Source organism: Babylonia areolata, chromosome 1 (assembly GCF_041734735.1).
Source record: "Babylonia areolata isolate BAREFJ2019XMU chromosome 1, ASM4173473v1, whole genome shotgun sequence".
NCBI lineage: Eukaryota > Metazoa > Mollusca > Gastropoda > Neogastropoda > Buccinidae > Babylonia > Babylonia areolata.
In genome coordinates, this window is record NC_134876.1 from 25,985,178 (window position 1) to 25,998,751 (window position 13,574).

At 43.9% G+C, this 13,574-nt stretch overlaps 1 protein-coding gene across 11 annotated transcripts in view; it reads right to left on the reverse strand.

Annotated features, from left to right (window-relative positions):
- LOC143281186 (myosin heavy chain, striated muscle-like) overlaps window positions 1-13,574 on the reverse strand; it is a 65,750-nt gene that overhangs the window by 36,402 nt on the left and 15,774 nt on the right. For 6 of the 11 annotated variants that reach the window (XM_076586303.1, XM_076586228.1, XM_076586238.1 and 3 more), the window contains exons 7-16: window positions 7,895-7,987; window positions 6,254-6,317; window positions 5,517-5,615; window positions 4,911-5,014; window positions 3,921-4,059; window positions 3,334-3,452; window positions 2,697-2,846; window positions 1,912-2,082; window positions 857-1,039; window positions 126-252 (exon numbers count right to left, since the gene is read on the reverse strand). In XM_076586303.1, the coding sequence (XP_076442418.1) occupies window positions 126-252; window positions 857-1,039; window positions 1,912-2,082; window positions 2,697-2,846; window positions 3,334-3,452; window positions 3,921-4,059; window positions 4,911-5,014; window positions 5,517-5,615; window positions 6,254-6,317; window positions 7,895-7,987 (1,249 nt within the window). Of the gene's footprint in view, window positions 1-125; window positions 253-856; window positions 1,040-1,911; window positions 2,083-2,696; window positions 2,847-3,333; window positions 3,453-3,920; window positions 4,060-4,910; window positions 5,015-5,516; window positions 5,616-6,253; window positions 6,318-7,894; window positions 7,988-9,370; window positions 9,464-10,640; window positions 10,734-12,946; window positions 13,062-13,574 lie in introns of all 11 variants that reach the window. The other 5 variants (XM_076586276.1, XM_076586311.1, XM_076586285.1 and 2 more) reach the window with 3 other exon arrangements.

Here is a 13,574-nt window from a genome sequence, read left to right on the forward strand (position 1 = left end):
TTGATCCAGAGTGGTAGTATATATCCAGACCGTTTCCTCAGTTTGTGGCTGACGACTTGAAACAGCACTTACTACTGACCCTCCCCCAACCCACCCCCATGACTCGAGGTGTGAACGGTACTAACCGCCGGCATCCGGAGGCGCGAAGAGCGTCATGACCAAGGCCTCCTTGGAGTGAGACAGCAGCTCGATCACAGTCTCGTTCAGAGGGTCCTTGTTCTTCTCCAGCCAGCCCGTGATGTTGTAAGGAACCTGCAGGGGGCGGGGGAAACACAGCAATGAGCATAACAACAACAACAACAAAAATAATAATAATATTAATAATGAAGACAACAACAATGATAATAACAACAATGATAGTAATAGTAGTAGCAGTCGTAGTAGTAGTAGTAGTAGTAGTAGTAGCAGTAGTAGTAGAAATAATGATAATGATAATAATGAGAAGAAGAAGAACAACAACAACAATAAGAAAAAGATGAAGAAGAAGAAGAAGAACAACAACAACAACAACAAAAACAACAATAACAACAACAAGGAAAAGAAGAAGAAGAAGAACAACAACAACAACAACAACAAAAAGAAGAGGAAGAACAACAACAACAACAACAACAAGAAAAAGAAGAGGAAGAAGAAGAACAACAAAAAGGAAAAGAAGAAGAGGAAGAAGAAGAAGAACAAGGAAAAGAAGAAGAAGAAGAAGAACAACAACAACAAGGAAAAGAAGAAGAAGAAGAAGAAGAAGAACAACAACAACAACAAGAAAAAGAAGAGGAAGAAGAAGAAGAACAACAACAACAAGGAAAAGAAGAAGAGGAAGAAGAAGAACAAGAAGAAGAAGAAGCAGAACAGTACTCACACTGCCAGCATAGTGGTGCAGCTCAAAGTGAGCCTGGACCTGTCCAGCCTTCTTGGGCTTGCCGGCCTTGCCGAAGTTGGGGGACTTGCCCATGTGGTTGCTCATCAGCTTGTCCAGGAAGCTCTTGTCCGAGGCCTTGGGGAACATGCACTCTTCCTCCAGGATGGACAGCAGACCCATGGGCTGCAGGCAAAACACGTTTATACTTTCGTTAGAATACAGTGCAATACAACGCCACGCAATATACAATACATTGCAATACAATACAATACAATGCAATACAATACAACACAAAACAACGCAACGCAATGCACTACATCTTAATCAATCCGACTATATATTATTCATGCCTTCAAAGGCTCGTCACTCACACCACACAGTCTCTCACTCACAGTCGAGTCCATCACAACCTTAAACACGACAATGGTTACAGTGAAAAGTCAAAGAAGTAAAACGTATTGAGCTGAATAAAAAACAGTATGTCTGTGCTAAAGTTTCACCTCAGCAACCGTTCGACTGATAATAACAAACGTTAATTCATTTATAATTTATTAAGCACGTATATTTTTAGTGGACAACGTCGTTCCCAGAACTAGCTGGTCCCGGTGATCATACTGCCAATAACTGCAACGATTCATCATCAATTTCTTTTCTTTATTTCTCTTTTTTTTTATTTATAGAAATAGTTACTGACGACAATTTGTCCAATTGTCCAAAAACAGGCAAAAGGAACCATAAACTGTAAGACAAATGTTTTATGTATAGCATCGAATACGTTTGCATCATTATTTTTTTAAATATCGCGTAATCTAATCAGGGTGTAATGATTTGCCAACCAAACAGTAAAAGCAAAAATATAATGGGTATGTTCTGTCTCAAACATACATTCTTTTGTATGATGTTCATGATAACGACTACGATGATGATGATGATGATGATGATGAGGGGAAGGAGGACGACGAATAGGGTGATGATTCTGCTTTTAGTCTAAATACAGCACACGTGTTCAAAGGTCCAGTCACTTCAACAGGACACCCTTTTGGCCACACCCTTACCTTCTCAATGAGATCGATGCAGGCCTGCAGGTCCATGCCGAAGTCGATGAACTCCCAGTCGATGCCTTCCTTCTTGTACTCTTCCTGCTCCAGGATGAACATGTGGTGGTTGAAGAACTGCTGGAGGCGCTCGTTGGTGTAGTTGATGCACAGCTGCTCGAAGCTGTTGAACTGCACACACGGTCTTCACCTTGCAATGCTAGCTTCGCCATGAAACAATGTATCATTGTGTTTTTGCTTGTTCGTAGTGGTTCAGCTGTTCTGTTGGTATGCTACAGTTTACTGTTCAACATGTCATCGTGTTGTTGCTTGTTGGTGGTGGATCAGCTGTTCTGTTGGTGTTCTACAGTTTACTGTTTCATGGGTGTGTCGATATGTGGGTGGATGATTTGTTGGTTGATTTGTTGAATGGTTGCATGGTTGTTTGGTTGGTTCATTGGCAAAATACTCAATGTTGTTGTGTGATTTGTTTCTTTATATATATATATATATATATATATATATATATATATATATATATATATATATATATATATATATATAAGGAGATTGTTTTGACACATTTGTCAACATAAATCCATATCACATGAATAAGGTATCGTGCTACTGAAATATCAAAATTACAATTTCCTTTCTTTTGAATGAATAAAGCCAACAGAATTGGTCAAAGTACTGACGTCAAAGGACACGAATAGTGACGTCAAAGGACACGAAAAGTGACAGAAGTGGACAAAGTACTGATGTCAAAGGACACGAAAAGTGACAGAAGTGGTCAAAGTACTCACGTCGAAGATTTCGAAACCGGCGATATCGAGCACACCGATGAAGAACTGGCGCTTGTTCTTGGTGTCCAGGGTCTTGTTGACACGTTTCACCAGCCACTCAAACATGCGGTTGTACAGAGACTTGGCCAGGGCAGCTACAGAGTACACCACCTGCACACCACATCACGCCGACTTCCTTTCAAACTTCTGGGGGTTTTCGTTTTATGAAAAAAAGAAAGAAAAAAGCTTAGGGTCTCATAGCCTTTTTTACGGCAATCGGGGCAGTAAAACACGTTCATTTCTTTTTTCTGTGTGAAGTACGTCCGCGTTGTGGTGATGGTGGTATAGTGGTAGTAGTAATGTATTGGTTTGTATTGTATTACTTTTTCAGTCTTAGTCACAACAGAAATCTCTGTGCAGTAGCAGTAGTAGTGTATTGGTTTTTATTGTATTACTCTTCTAGTCTTTAGTCACAAAACCTTTTCTGTGTAGTAGTAGTAGTAGTAGTAGTAGCAGTAGTAGTACTGCATTGTTTAGTATTGTACTACTCTTTTACTCTTGAGTCACAACAGAAGTCTTTGTGCAGTATTAGTAACAGTAGTAGTGGTGGTGGTTGTGGTGGGGGTGGCAGCAGTGAGTGACGTCATGTATGACGCACCTGGTCCTTGTTACGGCCCTGGGTGACGTACTCGTTGCCGACCTTGATCTTGGGCTTCAGCAGACTCTTCAGCAAGTCGCCGGCGTTGATGCCCATCAGGAAGGCTGCCTTCTCCGCCTCTGCACGGACAGAACGATCATGAAGCAAGTCACGTGCAGTGGGTGCGAGCTGTGTGCGAGCTGTGTGTGTGTGTGTGTGTGTGTGTGTGTGTGTGTGTGTGTGTGTGTGTGTGTGTGTGTGTGCAGCACGAATTAAAAAAAAAAGAAAGAAAAGACCACCGGTTTTTGGGATTGCGCAAAATTCCTGGCACCGACTGTTTTTTCTTAGAAAATTTAAGAAAATCCAGTGATTTATATCACTCACTGAGTTGATGATTACACGAAATGTCTGAAATTGTCAGGGATATCATGAAATCTATGGCTGCACTTCTCTCTCTCTCTATCTATCTATCTCCCCCAAAAATCTTAATCATTAATTAGAAACGGATTAGGTTCTGAGTTCTCTCTCCCTCTCTCTCTCCCCTCCCTCTCTCTCTAGCCTCCCTCTCTAACTCTCTCTCCCCCTCCCTCTCCCCCCAGACCACAGACCTGCAGTGCCGTCAGCCTCAGCCTGCTCCTCGCGGGGCCTCTGTTTGAACTTCAACTCTCCGAAATGCATGATGGCCGCTGTGCACTTGTACATGCTGGTCTTCTCCTCCTCGGTGAAACCCAACACGTCAAAGGCAGTCTGCACAGTGAGACACATCACTCATGTCAGCGTGTTGCGTTGTGTTGTGCGGCGTTGTGCTGCGTTATGTTGTGTTGTGTTGTGGTGCGCTGATTGTGCTACGTTGTGGTGTGCTGTGTTGTGTTGTGTTGTGGTGCGTTGCGTTGTGCTGCGTTATGTTGTGTTGTGTTGTGTTGTGGTGCGTTGCGTTGTGCTGCGTTATGTTGTGTTGTGTTGTGGTGCGCTGATTGTGCTACGTTGTGGTGTGCTGTGTTGTGTTGTGTTGTGGTGCGTTGCGTTGTGCTGCGTTATGTTGTGTTGTGTTGTGGTGCGCTGATTGTGCTACGTTGTGGTGTGCTGTGTTGTGTTGTGGTGCGTTGCGTTGTGGTACGTTGTGTTGTGTTGTGGTGCGTTGCGTTGCGTTGTGGTACGTTGTGTTGTGTTGTGTTGTGTTGTGGTGCGTTGCGTTGTGCTACGTTGTGGTGTGTTGTGTTGTGTTGTGTTGTGGTGCGTTGCGTTGTGCTGCGTTATGTTGTGTTGTGTTGTGGTGCGCTGATTGTGCTACGTTGTGGTGTGCTGTGTTGTGTTGTGGTGCGTTGCGTTGTGGTACGTTGTGTTGTGTTGTGTTGTGTTGTGTTGTGTTGTGGTGCGTTGCGTTGCGTTGTGGTACGTTGTGTTGTGGTGCGTTGCGTTGTGCTACGTTGTGGTGTGTTGTGTTGTGTTCAGTGACCACACTCCTCAACCACACACTACGTCACATAGCAGGCTGGCGGACAGTGACCATCCACACACTACATCACATAGCAGGCTGGCGGACAGTGACCATCCACACACTACGTCACATAGCAGGCTGACGGACAGTGACCACTCACATCGGTCAGCTTCATCTCCTCCACGTCGTCGATACCGTCCACCACCAGGTGACCTTGGTTGACGAAGGAGTAGAGGCCGGGGTCGGGCTGGATCAGCATCTTGTCTGCACACCAACACAGCAATCTCAGCACCTCGGCTTCCAGAAAACGTGATTTATTGCTGTTAGCGTGTTAGCATCTAGCCTCCCGAGCTCATGTATTGCTGTTAACGTATTAGCATCTTGACCTCCCAAGAAGGTCATTTAATACAGTTAGTGCAGCACAGAGATGTCCGCATGATAGTTTTGCTGGAACGGTCACAATTATAATTTACTGATTGGTGTTAGTGCCGACGTGTTGTGTGTACAGCGCGTTCAGGTGCATTGCGCAAACTTGTGCGGTTTATAACAGTCCTTTACTACTAATATTGCTGCTATTACTACTATCATCATTATCATTGTTATCAGTATCATATACGAAGTAAAAGCCCACTGGTGGGAGTCAGTTGTAGCTAATGAAAACAGAAGAAGAAGAGAAGAAGACGAAGAAATCGTCCCGTGAGCACAAGTGGAAAGCATGGTGGGAGGAGGAGATGGGGCTGAGGGAAAACATATCAGACTAACTGACCGTTGTTGGCAGGAATGGCGTTGGAGCAGATCTGGTAGAAAATGTGGTAGTTTCGCTCGGCAGACTGTTGGAAGGTCACCCGAGATTTCTCCAGCAGGTCTGCATGGACACACACACACACACACACACACACACACACACACACACACACACACACACACACACACACACGCACACACACACACACACACACACAACAGGTCGTTAATGAACAGAAAGAAAGGAGGAGGAAGATGAACAGTAAGAAGAAAAGGGAGAAGAACAAGAACAAAGAAAAAGAAAAGAAAAGAGAAGGGGGTATGAGAGAGAGACAGAGACAGAGACATAGAGGGAGAGAGACAGAAAGAGAGAACAAAAAAAAAAAGAAAAAAAAAGAAAAGAAAGAATCAAACAAACAAACAAAGAAATTGTGCGTTTCAATGAAAAATGACAAAGATGACTGATAACAATAACAGTTCACATACACCCCTACCTCTTCAGCCGACGTAGTGAAAGTCGTATTCAACTAATGATACACTCAATAAGAACAAACCATACCTATTCAGACTGATAGCTAAAACATATAAACAACAGCCTGTGCTACACTGACCATATTTTACACTGACAACCAACGAGAACAGAAAGAACAAAATAGTGCGTTCTGCCCTGAAAAAAAACAACAAATGAATAAACAAACAACAAGATACAACAACAATAATTTCTGACAAAAAGCTACCATCAACATTGCTCCAACTTACAGGTCTCGATGTCGGCACCAGCGATTTTGCCCTGGGTTCCGAAGTGGATTCGGATGAACTTTCCCTGTGGAATCAGAGAAAGATGTCAGGTTATTTTGCTCACATAATATTTATTCTGCACCCACGTGGGTATTCTGACATATGTTTACACCACCCCCCACACACCCCCACCCGGAAAGTCAGCGAATGTAATCATAAAATATATGTAAAAAATTGGGTATAGTTACCCTTGATCAGCATACATTACAAATTTTCTGTGGGGAAATAGTTCTTGCGTTAATAATATTGGCTAACAAGAACGTTCTTTATGCCATCAAGTTATCATGACAGTTGTGAAAGTCTTTCCAGTTTTTGAAGGTTTCACGTAAGGTCAACAACAATTATAAAACTAAAAAGAAGTCGAGTAAACAATAGAAGGTCCCACAATAGAACGCACCTGTTCAGTACATCGACCAAAAACCCACATGTTGGGAACTTTAAAGCTAAGCATCATTGCTCAATGGTATGGAATAAAGTCTGTAAAATGTCTTAGTTTCATGCCTAGTGTTCTTTCTGATGGAAATAATTATCAGCTTTGAATCGTCCATTTCACATAAGAACATCTACTCAAAATGTTCATGATTACATCGTGTTAAGTCAAATTACAAGCATTTCCTGTTTCAGGTCCCTTTTGCACACACACACACACACACACACACACACACACACACACACACACATACACACGCGCACGTACGCACATTCACACATACTTTCACACACACACACACACACAAACGAACACACACACGCGCACGCACACACACACACACACAAGATCTGGAAACTGCGGATCGCTACACTAACTCCCATACTTACATCACTTCACCACCTCCATCAGAGCGATACTTGCTCATCAATCTCCGCACACATTCCCAGTGGATTATTGTCATCAGTGGAGGGAAAGGAGGGAGGGGGAGGGGAGGAATCACCTGAGGCGCTATGTGTCTAAAAGATGTGGTGGTTTAACCAGGTGGCAAACCAGGTAGGAAACCAGGTGAAAACAACAAGGAGGGCACACGGATCGGGAGAGGTCAGTAACTGGTGACACACACTGGTACAGTGGCGGGGAAGGAGGAAGATGGGGGGGGGGGGGGGGGCTGTTCAGACGGGGAGGACGAGGGGGCGGAGGGATGAAAGTGGGGGGCGGGGGGGGAACGAGGGGGCGCCGGGAGGGAGGAATCACAAGCTTTGAGGTGTGGATTTGAAGGAAATAGTGCCAAGAGGTTCTGTTTGGCCGTGGAAAGTTTTTCGAACGAACGAGCGAATGTGTGTGTGATTGTGTGTGTGTGTGTGTGTGTGTGTGTGTGTGTGTGTGTGTGTGTGTGTGTGTGTGTACTTTTGTATATTATCAATGGAATGACAAAAAATGGTGCAGAATACTATATTCTATGTATCTAATACGGAAATATATTGAATTGATCTGTTTCCAAAGTTAGTTAATGGAATATTGTTAGGTCAAATCCATTTCACATACACATGTTCAATTAAAGCGAAAGGGAAGAAAACATAATCATAATTCTTAACGTTCCATCCTGCTCACAGGTATCATGATTGTGCAACCAGACACAACAACAGACTCTCTCTTGCCGTGATACTTACGAATCTGGAAGAGTTGTTATTTCTGACGGTCTTGGCATTACCATAGGCCTCCAGTACGGGGTTAGCTTGAATGATCTGATCTTCCAGACTGCCCTAGAGGCAGGAACACAACGAAGGAACAAAAACAAGCAGGGTCAGTGACAAGGGAAGGGCATGGAGAGGAAGGAAGGAAGGAAGGAAGGAAGGAAGGAAGGAAGGAAGACTGTGACATCATCGTCGTCATAGGAACACCGCTGCACACGTCGGTTTTCACAAGAAGCTGTCAGGATCTGTGGAATCAACATGATTAGTGAGGGGGAGAAGGAAGAGGCAACCAGGAGGCTTTAAACAGCACAGCAAACAGGATGAGGACCAGGACAAACTGTGGCCTTTCAGGACACAACAGGTTACGGCTGGAAATGGTGGAGGTGGTGGGAGAGAGGGCGGGGTGATGTAGTGACTGACACACTTCACGTCCACACAGGGTCTTCTGCGAACAGCTGCCTTCTGCCGCCCGGCGGGCACGTGGTTGAGGATTTGCTATGGGAGGACAACTCAGATTGAACGATCGTCTCAGCTTCAGCAATTGGAGCGAAATTATCTATTTTGGTATTTGGTTGATTCCAGCTGGCCACACTGGCATCAAACACAAATGACTGTGATCTTCGAAAAAAAAAATCTCGTATCATTTATCATGCTGAAACGATTGTCCAAACACACACCAGGAAGAGTGTTGTGAATGATGGAATCACAAGGAAATCAGACAAGGAGGAAGGACAACAGGTTGAAGGACAGTCCGTCCTGAGGGAAGGGTTAGGAGAAGTGACTGGGTTGGCTAACGTAAGGAAACAACTGTGGTTGGTGGACTGGAGGGAGAACCGTGCACTGAGGCACTCGGGAGGAACGGATAAAACCAGGAGATGGGCGCGGGAAGGTGGGTAGGTATCAGAGCATGTCACAGAAAAAGAAACACAATCAGTTTGGGTTCTGGAAAAAAAGGGAAGAGATAAATACTAGTTTTGGAAGAGGGAAAGGTGTGGTGACAAATAAACAAGGAAAATGAGGCGGGAATGTTGAACACATCTACAGACAGTGTAATTCACTTTGGTAGGGATGTTTAGTTCTCCAGGTGGTGGCAAGCTACGGATCTCAAATCATCAGAGGACTACTGACGAGTGGTGTAGTTGGTAGTGGCTTCACGTGTGCAGGGTCTAACACGTCATAGGAACTCGGAGGGAAAAAACAGAAGTGACGTGAACTTCCACTGCAGTGACTAAGGGATGGACAAAATGCAGACACTCCAAAAGTGTGGAAGGCGGGAAGGAAGGATGGAACACCAGCACTGATTCCAGCTGGTCCTGATTCAGTGTACAGGACGTCACATTCGGGGAAAGTCCGACGGGAAGGTTAAAAAACGAGGGAAAAAAAGGGGTAGGTGGGTGAGAGGATGAGGGAACGAGAGTTGAGGAGAGGTACTCACGACGGGGTCATACTTACGAATCGGGAGGAGTTGTTGTTACGGGTTGTCTTAGCATTACCATACGCTTCCAGTACGGGATTAGCTTGAATGATTTGGTCTTCCAAGGATCCCTTAAAGCGAGGAGATTGGAGAAAGAAAACACACAGTCAGGTTATTTGGGGAAGGGAAGAAAATGGGGGACGATGATACACCTTGCAGGTTCCGGGTAGCTGTGGAGAGAAAGGTCGGTCAGCATGACGGGGTGGGCACCTGGCTGCTAAGGGTGATGAGGTGAAGGGAGGCAAACAGGTCAGGGTCTAGGAGGAGTGACGGCACAGTGATGGACACCGGGTGTGCTATGTAGGGTGGGAACGGTGTACACTGACAACACACCACGAGCATGTGGCTTTCGGTTTATCAGGCACACCTTTTGGTGAACACTACCCAGAGAACGGAAGGTGTACACACCAGACTAACGTGTTTCCGTTACAGGATGTTGGAAGGAAGGAAGGACAAGGGACTGAAAACTAGTCTGCAGGAAAGGTTGGTGGGGAAAAGAAGGCTCTGTCTCTGAGGTATGTGAGGAAGGCGAGGAATGGGATCAGGATAGGGAAGATAATCAGGATCAAGGACTGTGCGCGGCAACAGGACCTGGTGGCTGTCTCACACTGTGGGATATGGAACGGGTATTCTGAACGACAGGTTTGGGGAAACAGTGGTGTGAGAAGTAGTGGAAGAGAGGGTGGGGAAACAGTGGAAGAAAGGTTGGGGAAAATAGTAGAAAGAGAGGTTCGGGGGAAATAGAGGAGTGCTAAGGAACGGGAACTGCGTGTGAAGCAAACGGGGAAAGGGAGAGGTGGGGGCGGGTACTGAACAGTGGTTTCAACACCACTGCAATGAGCTACGAAGGCGAAAAACACGGAAAACAAGGTTGGGTGTCTTGGAGCAGCTGGAATGTTAAAGGACTTGCCACGCTATGGGTACTCGTTTCTTTGGGTACTGGCAGGTACTGTGGAAGGAAGGAGTCAAAGTGCTTCCGTAAGTCGGGTGGTCATCGGGTGGACATACGTTCAGACGGGTATTGAAGTGAGCTGACCATTGTTAAGGGTGTTACTACAGAACCCCGGGAAAAAGGGTGGTGTCCAAACGGGTTTCTTCGGGTTCTTCTTTCGAAGGTAGGTCAAGGCAGCACCGGAAACAGCAGGTTTTGACACAAGGGTCTAACTCGGGGTCAGGGTCGTCGCCCAAGGTAAGGAAACAAGGCACAGAGGTCTGGAACGGGTATTCCTGGGATGACGTCATACTTACGAATCGAGAGGAGTTGTTGTTGCGGGTGGTCTTAGCATTACCATATGCTTCCAGTACGGGGTTAGCTTGGACAATTTGGTCTTCCAGTGAACTCTGGTGAATATTGGGGTGGGGTGAAGAAAAGAAGAACAAAGCGTTACATTTGAGTTGCAGTGACCTGTGTAGAGAGACAGAAGTGGGTAAGGGAGCATCGAGGGCACTGCTGAAAAAGATGCAAAACGTACAAGCGAAAAGTTCAACATGTGGAATACTGAGAAACCGGTAAAGAGAAGATTTCTTTTCTTTTAAACTTTCCTCCGATTTCAGAGATTAATTCTAAAAAAGAAGGAAACTATTGGGCATTTCACCTCAAGCCCGGACAGATGTTTCGGGACTTCGCGTTCAAGGAAAGTCTCAGGTATTTGGGGGTAACAGAAATGGTCTCCCTTCAAGTTTAAAAATAAGCTGTTGAAAAACATGAAAGGAGTACACAAAAGATGTGACGCTAATGAAGATGTGAACTGGTGCTGCTCACGTACGTTTTTGCTTGGCTTGCAATGAAAGTTTTTCAACATGTCTGTATGCAGTGAGTGTGAAAAACATCAGTATCGTGCTGTGTGGCTCTCTCAGACAGAATGATCATCAGGACAGATAATGTGTGTAGCAAGTGATGCGTTACAACTTTTAACATGAATAAGAATGAACCAATATGAGAAGAAATATCACACATAATAAACAGCATGTCTAACCATCTTAACAAATATTACATGGCATGACAAATATTATACAACAATCGTATAGCAATACACGTCATTACAAACATGAAATCATTGTTCAAAACACATTCGTTGCTGTAGAAGCTGTTCAAATCATGGTAAATTGCACATATTCATTCAATGACGATGTATCACTGTGCAAAACAAATAGTCATAAAAAAAATCTTTATGTTCGTAAAAAGCAAAACTGAGTTGTTCCAATAAGTAAACAAACTGGTCTCTTCAGTAAATATATCTAAAAAAAAAATATATATATATATATCGATTTTTAATTCTAAACACAACATCCCTAAGACATTTCGATTCAGCCACATGTTCATATGCAACACCTAAAAATATTTTCATTTGGATCAGTTTACTCCTTATTTCACTCATAAACAAAGCAGATGAACATGGAACTTTGTAAAAACTGCAATGTAATATATACCCTTTTTAAAATGTACATCACAATAATGATACCATCAACAAGAAACCCAACCTGTTGAGAGAAATGAACTGGAATTAAACAAAGGAAAAAGAACAGGAACATTGTGTGGGCATGCGATCCAGGAGTCAAACTCGTGCAGGGGTGGGAAAAAAAAACACAAAAAAAAAAAACCAAAAAAAAAAAAACGCTCGTCAGCTGCATCATCCCAGCAACTGACACTTCGGTTGGCCAGAACTTACGGCGTGAATTTAGACATTTCGTTACAATAAACAAATTATTCCCGACTAATAATAATAATAATAATAATAATAATAATAACCACTGCAAACCACGGATGTCAGTCACCAAAACCAAAACTGCATTAATTTTCAACATTTTGGATGATGAACAAATCAGCCAAAAATAATAAAAACCAGGGGTAGAACACGCACGGGAAGGGAAAAAAACATCTCTGGTGTCAAGGGAAATCACTGTCACAACGACTAACAGGAAGTGGGTTGAGCGGTGCAGTATCTCTGAATTCCTATTCAGCTGTGTTAAACTGAGGTTTGTCACACATGGTTATCAGTGGAGGGAGCGGAGTTCAGTGATAACTGTTAGCGGAAACAGGGAGTTAACCGTCTATCTGAAGGAACAGGGGGAGGGAGGGAGGGAGGGAAGAAATGATAAAATAAAATGAAAAGAAAAAAGGAAAGGGGAAGACAATAGGTATGTATAGGTGAAAAAAAAATGGACAGGGTTTTCTATATCTGTATTACTGTTTGACGCTATATAAAATGTTACAGCAACATGCATGTGATAATAATAATAATAATAATAATAATAATAATTTTCAAACTAGTTAATCATTACTGATTTTTATTTCATAATTCATTAGCCGGCTGATCGTGAACTACTTCAAACAAACAAAATTATCACGTAGACGGGTTCTTTTCTTTTTCTTCTTTCTTCAACTTGAAACAGACCCCCAGCCTTCATCACAGTAACCAAGACCACCATCGGCCGATCGACTAACGACAAATTGTCAACGAAAAAGGGTGAGGAACTCGGTCATGCCAGCATCTAAGGAGAGGAGGTAATCCACACGTCAAGGGAGGGAACACACGGGAGGCACACTTGGCTACCTTCTTGCTGGTAGTCTCCTCCTCCTCCCCTTTTTTCTGTGTGGCAGCGGCCACAAGGGCAAAGTACTGGATAACCTTTTTCGTGTTCTCTGTCTTACCGGCACCGGATTCACCACTGTGGAACAAGAGGGCATGTGAGGTCAGTCAGTGATATATATACATATGTTGGCCGTCATGTGGTTCTCACCATGACGCTGTCAGGACGTGTCGTTCACCTGTGCCACTTTGCCAAACAAATTCCATGCCGCTTCAAAATGTCTGGAATAAAAGAGAAAACCCAATCAAAGCTCGGGGTTCGGAAAAAAAGAAGTCTATAATTTCTGGATTTTACAATGGCGTTAATTTGAAAAGGGTCTCATTTATCAATGACGGACAAAAAAATTAAGTTTGTCTGATTTGGTTTGTTTCTGCTTAAATTCAACAAACGATTTCAGCACTTCAAACACGTGAACGAACGTTCGTACTGCTCATTTTAAACGCTTCAAACGCTCGGGGTAACGTCAGTGTTGCAATCCAGGTCAGCGACTACTGACCGCTAGAGTCTGGAGCTGTGAAGCGTTCATAATGGGCAGGACAGCCGTGGTCCCCACCATCTCGCTGCTGGCATTGGTCAGAGCCACACAGAGCC